The following is a 21,253-nucleotide window of genomic DNA, read 5'->3' as shown; positions in this document are numbered from 1 at the left end:
TGTCGATAATAGAATCCTTTCTGTTTTCTGTGTCTTTAATATACTTGTAAAAATCTACCTTCGTGTTCTCTACGGGAATTCTGTGTTCCAGACGACTCCTTCATTGAGCGAATGTACATCAACTCCAAGTGCAGCATGGAGAAGGTGAAACTGGGATTAGACGCATACTTCTCCCTCAAACACAGATTTCCCGAGTTACTAATGAACAGAGATATCGAAGGAAGCGACTTCCAGTTTGCAAAGAAGCACTTGTGAGTTGTGACCTGTCGTTACCTTTTTAAATTCATAATGAGTTATTATTATTTCAGACGGTTTTAATGCTCTATTGTAATGGACGTATAGCTCTGCAGAGCACATGTACCAATGTTTGGACTCTAGCCAAGTGTAGGAGTATGTTATCTTGTAATTTTTTCGTGAACTGATAATAGTACGTTTTCGAAAAAACACTGGTGACTTTTGCGCCACTAAAACAGTATTTAAGCATTTGAATTTACCATAAAATAAAAAATTATATTTGAACCCTCTTGAAATGCTGCGTAATGAATGTCTTTCAAGGACATAATAAATTTGTATAACCAGTTGTGCTGTTATGAGTATTGAATTTTATTTGAACTATGGGCCTATTTCAGCTACACAACCATCATCAGCTTATTTGCAATTGAACATTTTATGAAGTTTGGTGCATTTCTTGTATTACATGTGAATTATGAATAATTTGATTTTACATACGTTTCAAATCCAGCCTTCCATGCAGTGTCGTTATTTCTGTTGCTGTCTATTTGTTCCTGATTATGTTTTGGATTAATGTAAGAAGAATATCAGTTTTGCAGTTTGTTCTGACTTTTCATTTAGTATTGGTCAGAAACAAATTTCAGAATGTCATTGAAATCTGTCACAATTGGCGTCACTAAATGTTAACTATAGATTGACATTAATTTCTGATCACTAATAAACGAAGAGTCAGACCAGACTACGAAAATGATTATTACTCCTACAATAACGTAAAATATAATCACAAACAAATAGACAACAAAAGAAACAACAATGTTGCATGGAAGCCATAACTTATAAACGCATGTAAAATCTTATTATTCGTAACTCACATACTATACAGCAAATTACCAAAATATATGAAATGTTCCATTGCACATAACATGATGATTATTGTATAGCTGAAATAGGCGTATAGTTCAAATAAAAAATAATGTCCACAGTACAGTAACAGGTTACGCAAATTTATTATGTCCTTGAAAGATCAGTTGTGAGTTTTATTAGTCGTTCTGCATTATAATTCGAGAGTTCTTTTAATGAATGTTTCGATCTCATAGCGTTCGATAGTCTTGTAGGCTGCTTGAAATGGTATGCCTTTTTAAAAACTCGTTCAGTGAAACGCCCTTTATAAACGAGTAGTTGTGTCATCATTTCAACGCAGAAGACTTTATTCCTGTGCCCTAGCTTGTCAACGGTTTTGCTGCTACTAAATATCTTAACAACATGCCCAACACTTCCATTATTCGTATATTTATTATTCAACATTGGCGACAACCAACAAAGTGACACACAGCCCTCCTTTCGGCTCATTTGAGTGCATATGTCGTCACTGTTGTGTAAAACAATCTGACAACTATGCGAAGTCACTTAATAGTGAACCCTAATGTACAGTGAAATATCATTTTTAGTTTCATTTTTCAATTACATGTCTTGTATAAAACTCACAAATTATTGTTATGCTGGCGCTGAAAAAAATGTCGTTCTGTGCTACTGTTTTCTAATTATAATTGTGTTCAGGTCAGAGGTTTTGTTTCCAAAATTTTGTTCCATCAAATGTCCGTTATTTTTGAAGAAGATGGTTCATCATTCGTAATTCTTTCACCGTCAAGTGCTTTTCTATATGATCCTCGGCGTTACCCTCAGACTGTTGTCATTGCCTAGATTACTGAAGACATCTTTTGACATTAGGCCAGTATTACAAAAATACCGAATTGTACATTCCACGTTAAGTGTATTGAGATGCTAAGGGATATTGCTGTCCCCAAATACAAATTTTTCCACTGTGCTCGTACTCTCACGCCAAATACAAATATAGGGTTTGGAGAGAACTAGACACCCCTGTTTCCTTCTTATACGAAAGGAGTGCTGACCAACCACTTCAACGAGTGACCAAATTTTCACTGTTGTTAACGCTATTGTCGCCTTAAGCCACATAGTTGTAAGAGTGCATTATGATCTTCTTTAGTCGTTTCCAGTTTAGCTTCTATGTATAATTTACTCACGTAGGATTCAAAAAATCGAATCTAATGTGTCCTGTAAACTGGGTTCTAATCTAGTCAGATGAAAGAGTGTCTGATGATCTAATCCAATGGATTAAATGTCAGGTTCTTGTAACTCTAAAATCAAGCTTCAAGGTGATGCAGTGTGCATTTCTCATGGGATTTATTGATCTTCGCAACAATACTGTGCTGTTTAACTCTGAACATATTCATCTTTATCATAAATGTTACAGACTGAGAATTCAAAGATATCTTACATCATCAGCTTCTTCACATCCTTCATGGTGAATCTTCACTTACCTGAAACGCTGCAGTATCACATGTTACCCACTATACAATTAACGTTAAGGCTAATGTGATTTTGAATGGTAATAGTGAAACTAAGACGTGTTTCAAACAATGTAAAATAGCTAAAATTTACCACCGGTTGGAGGCGATCTACCACAAGTTCCTCTCGTGTGCCAAACTTATCACCTCAGAGTAGCACTTGCAAACTATATCCTCAATTACTTGCTCGATGTATCCCATCTCTTCCTCCTTAGTTTTTGCCCTCTAAAGTTCCCTCTAGTATGATGGAATTTATTCCCTGACGTCTTAACAGAAGTGCTGTCATGCTATCAAACTGTCCCTTTTTCTTGACAGTGTCTTCCATAGATTGCTCTCCTTGTCGATTCAGCAGAGAACCTCCATATTCCTTATATTGTAAGTCCACCTAATTTTTAACTTTCTTCTCTAACTTCAGTCCTCAAATACTTCGATTCTCTTCTGGTTTTCCCAGTCCATGTTTCACTACCGCACGATGTTTTGCTCAGAAATGTTTATCTACTAAAGGACTATGTTTGATATTAGTAGATTTTCTTGACCAGGAATGCCCTGTTTTCAGTGCTACACCGTTTTTTAGGCAATCAGTGCTCTGTTTGTCATGTGTTATTTTGCTATGCAGTTATCATTTCTGGTACTTCTCATTGCTTTCGTCTCAATCGATATTCTGTACTCATTAGACTGTTCATTCCATTCAACAAATCCGACAATTCTACTTCTCTTTTTCTGAGAATAACAGTGATATATTTTCACTCTGAATTCTGACCCTGCTCTTGAATCTCTTATTTTTTCATTGCTTCTTCTATGTATAGATTGAACAGTAGGGGCGAAAGACTACGTCCCTGTCTCACACTCGATATTGGTCTTCCAGTCTTATTGTTCCTCCTTGGCTATTGTACATATTGTTTATTACCAGTCTCTCCCTATAGCTTACCCCTATTTTTCCCAGAAATTCTAACGTCTTGCTCCATTTTACATTGTCGAACTCTTTTTCTGGTTCGACAAATCCTAAGAAAGTGTTTTCCTTTAGTCTTTCTTCCACTATCAACTACAATGTCAAAGCCGCCTCTCTGGTGCCTTTACGTTTCTTAAAGTCAAACTGATGGTCTTCTAAAACATCCTCCATTTTATTTTACATTCTTCCGTACATTGGTTTTGTCAGTAACTTGGATGCATGAGCGTTTAAGCTGATAGAGTGATAATTCTTGCATCTGTTGGCTCTTGTAATCTTCGGAATTGTATGGATGATGGTTTTGCGAAAGTCAGGGGATATATCGCCAGACTCACACATTCTGCACCCCAACGTAGATAATCATTTTGTTGCCACTTCCGCCCCCCCCCCCCCCCCCACCATCTATGAGTTTAGAAATTCCGATGTAATTTTATCCATCCCTTCTACCTTATATGATGTTAAGCTTTCCAATACACTTTTAAATTTTGATTCAAATAGTGCATCTTCTATCTCTTCACTGTCAACTCTTGTTTCTTCTTCTATTACTTCATCAGACAAGTCTTCCCATTCATAGAGGCCTTTAGTGTGGTCTCCCCTCTCTCCTCTGCATTTAGCAGTGGAATTCCCATTGGACTCTTAATGTTACCACTCTTACTTTTAATTGCACCGAAGATTGTTTTGACCTGAAGGTTGTTTTGACTTTCCTATATACTGAGTCAGTCTTATCGACAATCATTTCTTTGCCGATTTCTTCATATATTTAATACAGCCATTTTGTCTTAGCTTCCCTGCATTTGCTACCGACTTCGTTTCTTAGAGACATGTATTTCTGTGTTTGTGAATGACCTTGAACATTTTTGTACTTCCATCTTTTGTAGATGAGCTGAAGTATTTCGTTTGTCATACATTATTTGTTCTCAGTTGCCTTCCCTGTTCGTATGGCTTTCTTTCCTACTTCTGTGAATGCCGTTTTCTCCTTTCTAGCTGGACGGTGTACTGAGCTATTCATTATCGCAGTATCTCTAGCATCAGAGAACTTCAAGTTTGTCTCTTCATTTCTTAGTATTTTCGTATCCCACTACTTACGCAGTGAGTCTACCTGAGTAGTCTCTTTAAACTTACGCCTACTCCTCACCACTACTAAATTGCGATCTGAGTCTGTTTGTGCTCCTGGGTACGCCTTACATTCCAGATTATGAATTCGGAATCTCTGCCTGACCATGATGTAACCTAACTGAAATCTCAATGTGACCTCTAATTCATCTGATTTTCTACTACTTCGGGAGGCGTTTGTGGGAGACATTAATGTGTTACTCGACTCCTGGTGGAACGTACTCTCTCGCATTTGATGTACAACGTATCGCTTGTAGCGTCTGCCAGTGGAGTTTGATGAGGTAACATTCTGTTTGAGGCGTAACATTCTGTCGCTCTCTAATCGAAACTGTGAGAAAATATACCGCTGTGTGTTTGGTCTTTTCTTTCACTTCGTTTTTTTTTCCGAAGTGGTGATGGTCCCAAACGGAAGACTAATACTCAGGAATTGGTCAGAGTTGCGACTGAGACGCTTGTTTAGTGGACGAATTACATTTGCTTGAAGCTTTTCCAATTAGTTCTCCTTGGTTCCTCCTTTACCTGCAACAATATTGAGATCCCCTGCTATACCTGCAAGACAGGACAGACAGTTTAGTTTGTGGAAAGGGGCCAAAATGAGTGGCTGTCAGTTGAACTCGAACATACTACTTTATTCATTTGACGAACATTACTAGAGAAAAAATTGAAAAGAAAGCAAGCCAAACATCAATTTTTGAATTTAATTCCCGGCTTAATCCGCCATTCAATCTCACGCTTTAAGGGCAAAATTAATTTAAAATCGGCTGAAGGCCAATACCTTAAGACTCAAAAACAGGAATTTCAATTTACAAGGCAGAATGCCTTATCCTAAAAATATCTTTAAATCAGGCTGAAGGCCCAAACAATCTCACGCCTTAAGGGCAAAACAACTTTAATTTAAAATCGGCTAGAAACCATACACAAACAAACAATAAGGAAAAATAAGAAAGGACAGCACATCAAACGGCGCTCAGAAGTTTCTAAGGGTGGGCCTGGACTTAAAACCCTAATGCTCGCTTAGGTGATACAGACAGCCGGCCCAACAAATTCTCAATCCGACGGAAACCCAACCGACAGACAGTCAACGGACCAAGCGACAGGATGACTTCCGATCCACCCGACAAGCACACAACAGGGAGTTCAATGGAACAATGCAGAGTTATCGGCGCCCGTAAGAAATTACACATTCAGCTGTCAAAATACACGCCATGCTGGACAGCCAGAACACGAAGAGGAAAATACACTGCCTGAATTTACGTCATAGGCCGGGGCAGGTAACCAGAACGTTAACGGCCACAAGTCAGAAGATTCCGCTGGTGCACTTCAATTCAAAATTGTCAAGTTAAGTTAAATTCCACAGGAGGCCGGCTAGAATTTAGCCTACTTGAAAACACACGTTGTTGCTCGCGGGAATGTCCGAACAGCCCACAACGAAATTCAAACGACACAATGTGAACAGTTGGGGCTGGCTGGTAGATTAAGTAAAGACTCAAATTTCGTGTCCGGGATCGGTGAGCCACGGACCTCGTAGCAATGGGAACAATACCTCACACTCCGACCGCGCGTGGGCGCCGTCAGTGGGCCCAGACAGACACGCTCCATGGAGACTTCCTCGCTGCTACACGCCATCCAACCACCCGCCCGCACACGGCACAGCCAGAAACTATAAGCGCGAGGCCAAAGATAGTACAAGGGTGCGAATATCGATACACACTGCTGCTGCTACTCGCAGAGAGAGAGGATAATAGCATAATCGCTGATGTGTCGGCAGCTGGGCCAACACCTTGTAGATCGAAGTGGCTGAAAGTGCACGCTAAACTAACGCAGACGGGCGTGAAGTACTGGAACATGAGACTTATTAATGAATAAGAAGAAAAGTACGTAGCTGGAATAATATACTTAACTTTATTCTCTTGTTGGAATACATCTCTTGAATAGTAGTAAGCTATAAGCACTGATACAAATGGCGCCTTGCTAGGTAGTAGCTATGGAATAAGCTGAAGGCTATTCTATCAGTCTCTCGGCAAATGAGAGGAAGACTTGGTAGGTCTGGTCGCAAGCTATGTCGTCCGTACAACTGGGGCGAGGTCATGTCCGTGTCTTGTGACCTGCCATGTGGTGGCGCTAGGATTGCGATTACACAGTGGCGAAACGCGGGTCCGACATGTACTACAGGACCGCGGCCGATTTAAGTTACCACCTTGCAAGTGTGGTGTCTAGCGGTGACACCACAATCGCAATAACCGTGGGAGACTAATCACAGAATAGCAATAAAAGTTTAATGCAAAGCATAACATGAGTCAGACACGGCTCAAATATTTTTATAGTTTTTCTACGTTACATTGCAACTGACGCGACGGGTAAAGTGTTGGACCGGGAGGATTGTGTATCTAGGAACACATGATGTTTCCTGGTCTGTGCTTCGTTTTAGTGACAGATTTTGGAATCACATGAAGGACCGTGCCATAAGGACTTTTCTACTGTTTTTGTTTTGCCCAGTATTTCTAAATGTTTCGAGTTCTGTATGTCTAAGTACTGTATAACACATAAAAGCTATTTGGAAGGTAGTGTAAATTCCTTAGATAATGAGTTTTACAAGGTGTAAGATTCATCATATTTTTCAAAGAAAATTATATAATTTATGAATGGTCCCCCCCCCCACCCCCCATGAACCATGGACCTTGCCGTTGGTGGGGAGGCTTGCGTGCCTCAGCGATACAGATGGCCGTACCGTAGGTGCAACCACAACGGAGGGATATCTGTTGAGAGGCCAGACAGTCGTATGGTTCCTAAAATAGTCCCCCATTCGGATCTCCGGGCGGGAACTACTCAAGAGGACATCGTTATCGGGAGAAAGAAAACTGGCGTTCTACGTATCGGAGCGTGGAATGTCAGATCCCTTAATCCGGCAGGTATGTTAGAAAATTTAAAGACGGAAATGGATAGGTTAAAATTAGATATAGTGGGAATTAGTGAAGTTGGTTGGCAGGAGGAACAAGACTTTTGGTCAGGTGAATATAGGGTTATAAATACAAAATCAAATAGGGGTAATGCAGGATTAGGTTTAATAATGAACAGGAAAAGAGGAGTGCGGGTAAGCTACTACAAACTGCATAGTGAACGCATTATTGTGGCAAAGATAGACACGAAGCCCACGCCTACTACAGTAGTACAAGTTTATATGCCAACTAGCTCTGCAGATGATGCAGAAATTGATGAAATGTATGATGAGATAAAAGAAATTATTCAGGTAGTGAAGGGAGACGAAAATTTAATAGTCATGGGTGATTGGAATTCGAGAGTAGGAGAAGGGAGAGAAGGAAACATAGTAGGTGAATATGGATTGGGGGGAAGAAATGAAAGAGGAAGACGCCTTGTAGAATTTTGCACAGAGCATAACTTAATCATAGCTAACACTTGGTTCAAGAATCATGAACGAAGGTTGTATACATGGAAGAAGCCTGGAGATAGTGAACGGTTTCAGATTTATTATATAGTGGTGAGACAGAGATTTAGGAACTAGGTTTTAAATTGCAAGACATTTCCAGGGGCAGATGTGGACTCTGACCACAATCTATTGGTTATGACCTGTAGATTAAAACTGAAGAAACTGCTAAAAGGTGGGAAATTAAGGAGATGGGACCTGGATAAACTGACTAAATCAGAGGTTGTATAGAGTCTCAGGGAGGGCACAAGGGAACAATTGACGAAAGAAATACAGTAGAAGAAGAATGGGTAGCTTTGAGGAATGAAATAGTGAAGGCAGCAGAGGATCTAGTAGGCAAAAAGACGAGGGCTAGTAGAAATCCTTGGGTAACAGAAGAAATATTGAATTTAATTGATGAAAGGAGAAAATATAAAAATGCAGTAAAAGAAGCAGGCAAAGAGGAATACAAACGTCTCAAAAATGAGATCGATGGGAAGAGCAAAGTGGCTAAGCAGGGATGGCTAGAGGACAAATGTAAGGATGTAGAGGCTTATCTCACTAGGAGTGAGATAGATACTGCCTACAGGAAAATTAAAGGGACCTTTGGAGAAAAGAGAACCACTTGTATGAATATCAAGAGCTCAGATGGTAACCCAGTTCTAAGCAAAGAAGGGAAAGCAGAAAGGTGGAAGGAGTATACTGTATAGAGGTTCTATACAAGGGCTATGTACTTGAGGACAATATTATGGAAATGGAAGAGGATGTAGATGATGATGAAATGGGAGATACGACACTGCGTGAAGAGTTTGACAGAGCACTGAAAGACCTGAGTCGAAACAAGGCCCCGGAAGTAGACAACATTCCATTAGAACTACTGACGGCCTTGGGAGAGCCAGTGCTGACAAAACTCTACCATCTGGTGAGCAGGATGTATGAGACAGGCGAAATACCCTCAGACTTCAAGAATAATACAGTAATTCCACTTCCATAGAAAGCAGGTGTTGACAGATGTGAAAATTACCGAACTATCAGTTTAATAAGTCACAGCTGCAGAATACTAACGCGAATTCTATACAGACGAATGGAGAAACTGGTAGAAGCCGACCTCGGGGAAGATCAGTTTGGATTCCGTAGAAATGTTGGAACACGTGAGGCAATACTGACCTTACGACTTATCTTTGAAGAAAGACTAAGGAAAGGAAAACGTACGTTTCTAGCATTTGTAGACATAGAGAAAGCTTTTGACAATGTTGACTGGAATACTCTCTTTCCAATTCTGAAGATGGCAGGGGTCAAATACAGGGAGCGAAAGGCTATTTACAGTTTGTACAGAAACAAGATGGCAGCTATAAGAGTCGGGAGGAATGAAAGGGAAGCAGTGGTTGGGAAGGGAGTGAGAGAGGGGTGTAGCCTCTCCCAGATGTTATTCAGTCTGTATATTGAGCAAGCAGTAAAGGAAAGGAAAGAAAATTTCCCAGTAGGAATTAAATCCATGGAGAAGAAATAAAAACTCTGTGTTTCGCCGATGACATTGTAATTCTGTCAGAGACAGCAAAGGACATAGAAGAGCAGCTGCACGGAATGGACAGTGTCTTGAAAGGAGGATATAAGATGAACATCAACAAAAGCAAAACGAGGATAATGGAATGTAGTCGAATTAAGTTGGGTGATGCTGAGGGAATTAGATTAGGAAATGAGACACTTAAAGGGAGTAAAGGAGTTTTGCTATTTAGGGAGCAAAATAACCGATGATGGTCGAAGTAGAGAGGAAATAAAATGTAGACTGGCAATGGCAAGGAATACGTTTCAGAAGAAGAGAAATTTGTTCACATCGAGTACAGATTTAAGTGTCAGGAGGTCGTTTCTGAAAGTATTTGTATGGATTGTAGCCATGTATTGAAGTGAAACATGGACGATATCTAGTTTGGACAAGAAGAGAATAGAAGCTTTCGAAATGTGGTGCTACAGAAGAATGCTGAAGATTAGATGGGTAGATCACATATAACTAATGAGGAGGTATTGAATAGAATTGGGGAGAAGAGGAGTTTGTGGCACAACTTGACAAGAAGAAGGGACCGGTTGGTAGGACATATTCTGAGGCATCAAGGGATCACAAATTGGCATTGGAGTACAGCGTGGGGGGTAAAAATTGTAGAGGGAGACCAAGAGGTGAATACACTAAGCAGATTCAGAAGGATGTAGGTTGCCATTAGTACTGGAAGATGAAGAAGTTTGTACAGGATGGAGTAGCGTGGAGAGCTGCACCAAACCAGTCTCAGGACTGAAGACCACAACAACAACATGAATGGTTAAACCATAGTTCGTCAGGCGTGCACCATCTTGTAGCTTGATACTAAAGACCTTTTTACCATGAAATATGTGCATATGTGATATTTGCAAGTTAAATGAGTGTCTGTAATGTTTCAAGAACTTTACCTGTCTCGAAAGTGGAAATTTTTATTAGTTGCCAACAGCGTCTCTGTGAAAATTTTTTTATCCTGTTATTACTATTTGATAGAAGTTATCCTTGGTTTGATTTAACTTAGTAATTATTACCATGCAGTAAAGTAATACTGTAAGACATAGACATTAAATAAAATATTGAAAAAATTATCTCGAATTCGAACATTTTTCAATCACAATAGAATGTTAGTTCCTTGGAACAATTTTTCACATTTGTTGCGAACCCTACAGCTGTGGAGTAATTTTTTCAATATGAGAAAACCACTGCCATCTGCAGTCCACATAAAGTGTACGCCATCATTTCAAAATGGGATCACAATATTTATTAAACTTCTATTTCAGGGTGGGTTAAAGTGTTACGTGGTACAACACTGACCTCTACTCACAGGTGTTTTACGATTACTGCGTCACAGAAGCTCTGCTTCATACCTTGCTGGTGTGATACTTCAGAAGGAATTCCTAGACTCGCATACTGACGGGGGAGCAGTTGTGAGGACGGCTCGTGATTGGGACTTATTTACATTAGCAGAGCGCCACCCGTAAAGTTTCGAGTCTGTATCTCGATCAGAGTCACAGCCTTAACTTACCAGGATATTTCCAAAGATTGTACACCACACGGTAGGGCATAGGATTCATTCTGGATGCATACGTTATTGTGTGTTCCCGTATTTTGTAAATTGTAACTTCATGACTACTGCATGTATTATCCTCTTTCTCATAAGCATGTGTTAACAGGAGTATAATGTCTCCTACAGAAAAATGATGGTGATGCCACGACTCACAAAGGATGCATATCGTGTGCACGTCTTGACCGCAGTGGACGAAGACTCGACCAATGTAATTTGGCCCCTTTATGGTAAGATATTGACCACCAGATTGGAAATTATGTTGGTCGAAGACTACTCTCTTGGTGATGTGGGCATCATCGACTTGGCCAACGTGAATGCTGGACACATCGTACGTGCAGATATCAACCTCGTCCGCAATATTGAAGTCTGCTATCAGGTAATTTTGAAAACCTACTCCATACTGGTCTAATTGATTAAAAGAATTACACATATGGAACTTTCCGGCATTAAAACTATTTACCAGACTTGGAATCGAACATGGGTAGAAAGTGGCCTTATGTGATCTCCAAATAAATTCGGCTCAATCGTAACAGTGGCAGGAAGCGAACCCCTTACCACAGAAATTAGTTGATGTGTTGAGGTGGCGTGCTTACAGCCTGTAACTGTCTGATCATAGTTACAATAGTAAAAAGGAAGTGGGCAACAAGATGAATAACAAATAACAATCATTGACAATATTATGAAAAAGATAGTTACTACTCACCATGTAGGGGAGATACTAAGTCCCAGATAGGCCCAACAGAAAGACTGTCAGAAACTGAGCATTCGGCCAACAAGGCCTTCATCGAAAATAGGCAACGCAGCTCACGCACACATGACTACAGTCACCGGCAGCTGAAGGCAGAGTGAAACCATAAGTGCATGATGAGAGTGTCAGCTGTTTGAGAGGGTAAGGAGGAGGCTGGGGCAGGGAGGGGGAGGCATACCACGGTAGGGGTGGGGACGGTAAAGAGCTGCTTGTGGGAACATACAGGGACGAGAGGAAGAGTGGGGTAGGGCAGCTAGGTGCAGTTTGGAGGTTACAAGGAGGGCGAGGAGAAGGGGGTAGCGCAAAAGGAGAAAATAAGAAGAAGAGAAATAAGAAGACTGAAGGTGCAATGATAGAACAGAGGGCTGATAGAACAGGAGAACAGGGAAGGGATTACATCTACATCCATACTCCGCAAGCCACCTGACAGTGTGTGGCGGAGGGTACCCTGAGTACCTCTATCGGTTCTCCCTTCTATTCCAGTCTCGTGTTGTTCGGGGAAAGAAGGATTGTCGGTATGCCTCTGTGTGACCTCTAATCTCTGTGATTTTATCCTCGTGGTCTCTTCGCGAGATATACGTAGGAGGGAGAAATATACTGCTTGACTCCTCGGTGAAGGTATGTTCTCGAAACTTCAACAAAAGCCCGTTCCGAGCTACTGAGCGTCTCTGCTGCATAGTCTTCCACTGGAGTTTATCTATCATCTCCGTAACGCTTTCGCGATTACTAAATGATCCTGCAACGAAGCGCGCTGCTCTCCGTTGGAACTCCTCCATCTCTTCTATCAACCCTATCTGGTACGGATCCCACACTGCTGAGCAGTATTCAAGCAGTAGGCGAACAAGCGTACCGTAACCAACTCCCTTTGTTTTCGGATTGCATTTCCTTAAGATTCTTCCAATGAATCTCAATCTGGCATCTGATTTACCGACGATCAACTTTATATGATCATTCCATTTTAAATCACTCCTAATGCCTACTCTCATATAATTTATGGAATTAACTGCTTCCAGTTGCTGTTCTGCTATATTGTATCTAAATGATAAAGGATCTTTCTTTCTATGTATTCGCAGCACATTACACTTGTCTACATTGAGATTCAATAGCCGTTCCCTTCACCATGCGTCACTTCGCTGCAGATCCTCCTGCATTTCAGTACAATTTTCCATTATTACAACCTCTCGATATACCACAGCATCAGCCGCAAAAAGCCTCAGTGAAACTTCGATGTCATCCACAAGGTCATTTATGTATATTGTGAATAGCAACGGTCCTACGACACTCCCCTGTGGCACACCTGGAATCACTCTTACTTCGGAAGACTTCTCTCCATTGAGAATGACATGCTGCGTTCTGTTATCTAGGAACTCTTCAATCCCATCACACATTTGTCTGATAGTCCATATGCTCTTACTTTGTTCATTAAACGTCTGTGGGGAACAGTATGGAACGCCTTGCGGAAGTCAAGAAACACGGCATCCACCTGGGAACCCGTGTCTATGGCCCTCTGAGTCTCGTGGACGATTAGCGCGTGCATAATTACTATGACTAACGCAAGTTGAGGCCAGGAGCGATAGGGGAACACAGGATGTGTTGCTGGGAGAGTTCCCATCTGCACAGTTCAGAAAATCTGACGTCGGTGGGAAAGATTCAGGTGGAATCGGCTGTGAAGGAGTCATTGAATGAAGAACGTCATGTTGGGCAGCGTGCTCAGCAGTGGGGTCAAAATTCAAATGGCTCTGAGCACTATGGAACGTAACAGCTGTGGTCATCAGTCCCCTAGAACTTAGAACTACGTGAACCTAACTAACCTAAGGACATCACACACATCCATGCCCGAGGCAGGATTCGAACCTGCGACCGTAGCGGTCACGCGCTTCCAGACTGAAGCGCCTAGAACCACACGGCCACACCGGCCGGCGCAGTGGGGTCATAAAGCTGCTTCTTGGTTACAGTTTGTCAGAGGCAATTTACGTGGACAGACAGATTGTTGGTTGCCATGCCCATGTGAAATGCAGCACAGTAGTTGCAAAATGGTTCAAATGGCTCTGAGCACTATGGGACTTAATTTCTGAGGTCATCAGTCCCCTAGAACTTAGAACTACTTAAACCTAACTAACCTAAGGACATCACACACGTCCGTGCCCGAGGCAGGATTCGAAGCTACGACCGCAGCGGTCGCGCGGTTCCAGACTGTAGCGCCTAGAACCGCTCGGCTACCCCGGTCGGCCAGTAGTTGCAGCTTAGCTTCTAGATCACATGACTGATTACAATAGTACCCCTACCTTTGATGGTATACGTGATGCTTGTGACCGGACTGGAGTATTTGGTGGAGGATGTATGGGACAAGTCTTGCATCTATTTCTGTTACAGGGATATGAGCCATTAGGCTGGGAGGGGAGCGGAGTTGTGTAGGAATGGACGAGGATATTGTCTAGGCGTTTTAACATGGCTGTCAATCAGCGACTGTTGTATAATAAAAAATTTTGAAAAACACAGCCCTCAGTCGCGAACACAATTAATTTGTAACCTAGGTTTCGGTGTCTCAAGGGACACCTTCTTCGAACAAAGTTAAAACTAAATGTTACAGCATAACGTACCAAAAAATACGAAAGCTGCGGTCATACCTGACAGCGTCACATAGTCAGAATTAAAATAAAATGCAACAGGGGTGCAAGCCACTAGGGGCTGCCATGCGTCCTCTGCTACAGTCAACACAAAAACTGACTATCTGAAGCTGTCAGGTATGACCACAGCTTTCGTATTTTTTGGTACGTTATGCTGTGACATTTAGTTTTAACTTTGTCCGAAGAAGGTGTCCCTTGTGACACCGAAACCTAGGTTACAAATTAATTGTGTTCGTCACTGAGGGCTGTGTTTTTCAAAATTTTGTTGATATTGTGTAGGTTCGGTGGGCAGTGGAGTACGACTGTGGAAGGCATTTATTAAAATAATAGTACACAAATATTCAGCTACAGTTTGACGAGAGAGCGTGGAAGTGACAAAAGTTCTGAGCTCTAGTCTGCATCTCGCTCATTGAACTATGGCTAACAAGTCTAATTGCAGTTCAGTTCCGACTATCGCCGGTTTCAGCACACGCAGTTACTATATAAATTTTGCGACACTCGGCTATGATTGCGATGACTGGTGGTGGCTTGCTGACATCCAGAACGATAACTGGCCGAGTGAAGCCATGCAGCCACTTATAACTGCGAATATGGCAACGATTTGTCTGAAATTACTCGAAAGCAGAACGAAGGGCCTGCATTCAGCGCATTACATAGCGGTGTACAGAACTATTGGCAGATGGGCCGGACTATTTTAATGCCTTGTGATGGAAACACAAAGTGGTTGATGTTATGTGACGAGCGATCCCGTGTGATGCCATGGTGAAGACCACATGGCGTGTGACGCCCTCTGTGTAGGTCGCCATCCTCTTTGAATCCCACCATCCTCCATAAAATTGGTAAATAAAGTATTAAGCTTTTGATGTAATACTCCCTCCCCCCTCAATTTATATTCCCTCTAGCCCCAGAGACTTTCATTTTTAAGCCAACTTAAGTGTAAGTTTCTTCCATTGAGTAGTCTATTTCGTAGTCATTTTGTGTGTGTTGGTGTGTACTTTCAATTTTCAGTTTTGTTAAGTCTTTATATTACAATTTAAAAACTTTTACTACGGACATCTGCTAATATACTGTGCCTAAATGTGTCCATTAATATCCTTCTTTTGCTTTTGGTGCATCCGCCATACTTTCGTCTGTATTCCTTAAAAACTGTGAAACTTCATTGTAGATGACCATCAGCTGCTTAGTTTTAAGCTCGGTGCAATCGGTTTCGATCAGTAGACCATTATCAAGTCGAAGCAAAGCATAACCAGCTTGTCAGTACAACATATGAAGCAAACAACTTCGATGTGTGTAGAAAAACATAGCTCCTGTTATAATATGGTTCAAATGGCTCTGAGCACTATCATCTTTGGTCATCAGTCCCATAGAACTTAGAACTACTTAAACCTAACTAACCTAAGGACATCACACACATCCATGCCCGAGGCAGGATTCGAACCTGCGACCGTAGCAGTCCCGGGGTTCCGGACTGCAGCGCCTAGAACCGCACGACCACCGCCTGTTATAATAAATAATGCGTTAAAGACACAGATATATAGCAGAAGCACACAAGATGATCATACATTTCAAATTGAAGAAAAGACTTTAATGGTCTCGTACCTTATCATTTGTATATTGCTCCTAACAACCCTCCTTCATTTTTTCGAATACCTGAGTTCGCCCTGTTATGAACGGCTTTCAATCTTGTTCGTCTGGACATCATCTTTGCCTCTTGTGTAGCTACATCAATATCTTTGATGCATACTACAGTTAAAAAAAATATCAAAACTGAGGTAATGTGTGTTTCCGTGGTATCATCTATCGATACCACCCCATGGGCATCTTTTACTTGGCAACGGAATTTTAGTTTCCTTCAGACACCGACAGTGCTCGTGCAGGATCCGGCGGACCCAGTGGAGCGTGCCCGCTGAGCGACTCCTCCACTTGCTTGGCACTCAGCACTGGCTATAATTAAGAAGTAGCGACCAGGGCAGACAGAGCAACTGCATCGACGCCAGTACTGGAGCTGGCGATGGCTTCTCCGCGATTGCGAACGCGCGTCCTCGTGCGCGGACCACGGAGGGCACGGGAACGGTTTGCTGTGGGAGGAGATATAAGCCAGCTGCGAGCTCAGTTATCAGTGCACCTGATAAAAGCAACATGTCTGATCGCCAAAATATAGGGCCCTTTGGACACTATGGATCGGCAGTATACTAGTGGGCTGTTCGATCAAAAAATACAAGAGAAACTGTAGAATTACATAATAATAAGATTTTCCACGTACCTTTTTTCGTTATTTTTCGATCATCTTGGGTCGAACAATATGTTCGAGTATATGGTACGTAAAATTTATCATTTCTCTTCGTATATAATCAGTAGCGGTAATTGGGACTGTGACGCTACAACGCAGTCCTTGCTATGAATTTTTTCGCATACTTAACACACGAAACTGTTTGTATACGAGGTATTGTCTAGTGTAAATAAGTATTGTAAATACTATGTTTAAATTATGTAATGTTTAACACTGGCAAGTCTGGACATATTTAGTTAACGTTGAAGTCAGAGAGATTGTTTTGTCGCGCCTCTGGGGGCGGGAGCGCGTCAGCGGGTAGTAGTAGCAGTGACGCTGTGCTCGGAATAAGAAGTACAGTCGAGTGCTGCTAGTCCTAGCTGTGTTACATCTAACGGCTAGTGTGTCGATCTAAGTACGACGGGAATGTAATGGTCGGCATATCTGGAAGCATGACCGGGCAAGTTATTATGGGTTAATGGGCATAGTGCTGAAGAAACCAGGACTTAAATGTGAAGCGCACTGTGGGCCCAAGTCGCAACAGTAAAAGCCCGCTGCCACATTGTGTCGCTGCCGTGGACTTCCATCGATCCACCGACAACGAGGGAAGTAAGATCTACGTAATTTTCGGAGGATAAAATTGTAGAAGGCTTGCCAGTGACTGTGTTTTTCTCTGAAGTTGAACAGTTAATAACAAGCACTTTATAATCGAAGTGTTGCTGTTACATTCCTCCCGACAATAACACAAAGTAGGTTCCTTCGAATCCTTACCTTATTGAACCGAGTGTTTCACGCCATTATCAAGAGAAAATATGTTAATTATCAAATTATTTGCATAGACCGTGAAGAGAAAATTTCAGACTGGTTATCGTAGTTAATTGTTGCACTTAACAAGCTTACGCAAACCGTAGTAACATAATAATAGACTGAAGTAATAAATTTGATTACTAAGATTTATTTCATTGCATATTCAGCCGAAGTTAATTCAAGGATATTTCATGAAACTATAAAGCTTATTCCACCTGACAATCCCCTAATTAATGATTTATTATCAGTCAAAATACAGTTAATCAATTATTGGTAATATATTTCATTATCAGTAGATTAAACTGTGCAGAGTACCTAATTTTAAAGACAGAATGACAGTCCATTATTCAAAATCTCGATAGATGTGTTGTCAGCATTGCACTTAGCTGACAAATTATGAACAAAATAAGTGTAGTTAGATTGTTATGACGTTGTTTGACACACCACTTACGTAAAAGTTCCCGTTCCACCTGCTGCGCTACAAGCAGGTAAAGCTTATTTTTGAAACAATTATTCACGTTCTTAACAGTACTGTCGCTCATCAGTTGAGTTGGCGACCGATTTTTTAATTGCTTTTTCCACTTAATCATTTCTTTCGGCAAAATTTCCACTGGCAAAATTTGTTTCCAAATTATTTCCATTATTTCATTTACCGATCGTTATTGAATGAAATTACTCATTCAATAACGATCAACTTATAACGTCTCCTGCTTCCCGCGGAATAATCATTATTTACTTCGGATTCGTATGCCATATCACGACGCGGGTCAAAATTCATAATTCACGGTCGTTGTCAACTTGTAATTTCGCAAATCCCGGGAAGCAGGGGGGTGTTATAGGACTACGCTTCAAAATAAATTGTTACAATAGTTTCTTCCTTTCATTTGAGTTTGCTTTTGCTAATGGCAGATTACTCTCTTTACACGCTCGATTATTGGTAATCGAGAGAGAGAAAACTCAGGACTCATCAGTCATATGAGTCACAGTTTGTGGCTTACTCATCAGAAATGAGAACATAAGAAGGTTGTCAATGACGTGCACACTATCGTCTCTCTTGCTAACATTTTTTCAAGCCGTTGTCAATCGTCGAATTATTATTCGACATTTTATTAAAAACTTGACGAACGTAATTCCTACCCGCAGTAAAAGGTGGGAAAAAAATCAGACCCAACGATAGCACCGGTGCAACGAGCACAGTGTAAATATCCGACAGTGCCGCAAAACTTACAGTCAACGTACGAAGGCTAGTCATCAAGTTTTAATTATAATATCGCAAAAATAAAATTACGTAACTAATTTCGTGTTTTCTTATAGTTACACGTCTAAAGTTCGAATAAACAGTGCAATTCCCTCCTCAAAGTACCGCAGCACTCCACTAGAGGTGACAAAGAGAATGGCTGAAATAGGCTACTCCTGGGGTAGGCTGCGGAGGTGTGGTGCGGAGTTTCACTGTGTACCACAACACGGGCATGCAATAAACAGAAAATTAGTTTTACAACTTATTTTTTCTAAGTGACAATCAAAACAGAGTGGCCAACGTTCGTTTGTCATGAAAAAACTTTAACGTAAATGGTTCTTTTGCCGCTCTTTTATTGCGAGTTTGTATTCAGTATCACGGCATAAGAAGTTACTGTCATCTTAAGTTCAAAGTAATCTGCTGTACTGTGTTTTTTTACTAAGTGTTTCAGAATTTAATTCTGATAAAAATAGTCGTTTTAAGTATACTCCCTCCTCTGCGTTCTTTCATTTACCAATCCACATTATCTACACGCCTAGCGCAGATGACATTGCCTCAGCTATACTTTGTCTTGTACTGTCCTCAGTTGTCCACGCCCCTCGTAGTTGTGCTCAGTTACACTTGTATATAGTCTTATAAGCTCTTAATTATATCTCAGTGAGCTCTTTACATTATCTCGCTAGAACTTTTTCCTGACGTAAATGTACCTTGATACTGTTGTAGCTTCGTGATCCATCCTCGATATATCCCTTTATGTAATACAGTTTCTTTTATCAAACAATGCTGTTATGTAAATGAACTGCTCTGTCCTGTGTAGTTTTACCAACCCATTTTTAAGTCTTTGACTGTTACCTGAGTTTCTTCCAAATTTAGTACTAATATTTCATGCTTAATATTTTATACTAATATTCAGATACCAGTCAATATTGCAGTTCTTCTACATCGCCTGTGTATTCAGCTGTTAGTTTTATCATCTGCGTTAACCATTCATTGCTTTCATTTAGTAGTAACCCCCGAAATTATTTTTGCTATTCAGCATCTGTAATAATAATAATAATAATAATAATCCTCAAAGCTAGCTTAAGAATTGTATATGTATACGTATGTTGCCTGGCTCTCGTATTACCTTGAACTCGTCTGTTACCATTTCTCTTCTTACATATTTCCTCAACGATTTGGTGCTACCTTCGTTTCATGCAGTATATTATGAATAGTTGAATGCTTTCATGGTTTATAAAGAAGTACCAATCATCTTATTCGAAATGTCATTAGTAGTTTAGTTATTAAATTACTAAACGAATGAGGAATTAAAATATTTTATCCAATTATTTTAACGTTTAAATCCAGTTTAGTTATGTATGACTGAAGAAAATTCTTCCATATCATTTTATACTTAAGTGTTCAGCCTTAAAAAGAGCTTAGTGCTCATCTAATCAATAAATTTGGTATGTACAGACTGCTTACCGCCGGCGATTGAAAGGACTTCACTTGGTGAATGCATCGAAGATCATACATTCAGTCATGAAAATAGTGAAGATGGCGCTATCTGAAAAGTTGCAAAAGAGGGTAAGTCATGCGTATCTCTCCTCTCATTGTTTTTTTCTCTTTGTTTATGACACACAATTTACTTGGATATTAATCCATACGCAGTGGTACGTTTTACATATCGGGCTATGTACACCCTCTCGTTATATTTAGCCAAATAACTCGTGTGCTGTACTGCACGGTACTAATTACACGTAAAGAGCATAAATAGCTATTCGATACGACTGCGTAAAAGCTGCTTCGTATTATTGCTAGTCACGAAGTACCTGTGTTTATATATACTTTCCAAATAGTGTCACATAAAAGTACCGCTCTGGCATACGGTTTGGGACTCTAAATGGTTTTTCTTATCCGGCAAAATTTCTGACATAAACGTCGCCATGAAACAACTTTGACATCGTGTTAGAGACGTTCGGTCCTATGGACGTCTTCACTTGACCAGCCACGATACTGTCTTATTTGTACGTGTTGCTATCGTAACAAACATCCTTCCTGCGTGTACATGGGAGCTGTTCCACACATCACTATTATTTCCAGTAGACTCATGGCAGCATCTGCCTTCATTGTAATGCTACTTCCCAATTAACCAACAATCTCAGCCGTCATGTCCACGTTGTGTCACTGGGGGCAGACACCTTAAATTTTCACATTATATTGGACGGTAGTATTCAAAAGTGTCCAAAACCTCCGACAAAGCGACAAAGTCCGTCGTGTGACCACTGCCAGATAATTCCTGATATATATATATATATATATATATATATATATATATATATATATATATACCTGACGGATTTTCCACTCACATTCCATTGAATGAACTACAAATTTAACAGCGTCACATTTCA

At 40.7% G+C, this 21,253-nt stretch overlaps 1 protein-coding gene across 2 annotated transcripts in view; it reads left to right on the top strand.

Annotated features, from left to right (window-relative positions):
- LOC126259252 (clavesin-1-like) overlaps window positions 1-21,253 on the top strand; it is a 261,047-nt gene that overhangs the window by 38,979 nt on the left and 200,815 nt on the right. Inside the window, exons 3-5 of one of the 2 annotated variants that reach the window (XM_049955881.1) lie at window positions 92-251; window positions 11,299-11,548; window positions 20,316-20,426. The exons of the other annotated variant lie outside the window; for it this stretch is intronic. Of the exons in view, the coding sequence (XP_049811838.1) occupies window positions 92-251; window positions 11,299-11,548; window positions 20,316-20,426 (521 nt within the window). The remainder of the gene's footprint in view (window positions 1-91; window positions 252-11,298; window positions 11,549-20,315; window positions 20,427-21,253) is intronic. 2 annotated transcript variants of the gene reach the window in all.

The sequence above is a fragment of the Schistocerca nitens genome, chromosome 5 (assembly GCF_023898315.1).
Source record: "Schistocerca nitens isolate TAMUIC-IGC-003100 chromosome 5, iqSchNite1.1, whole genome shotgun sequence".
NCBI classification, from domain to species: Eukaryota; Metazoa; Arthropoda; class Insecta; order Orthoptera; family Acrididae; genus Schistocerca; species Schistocerca nitens.
Note: the sequence above shows the minus strand (reverse complement) of the source record. Positions and strands in the feature narration are given on the sequence as shown.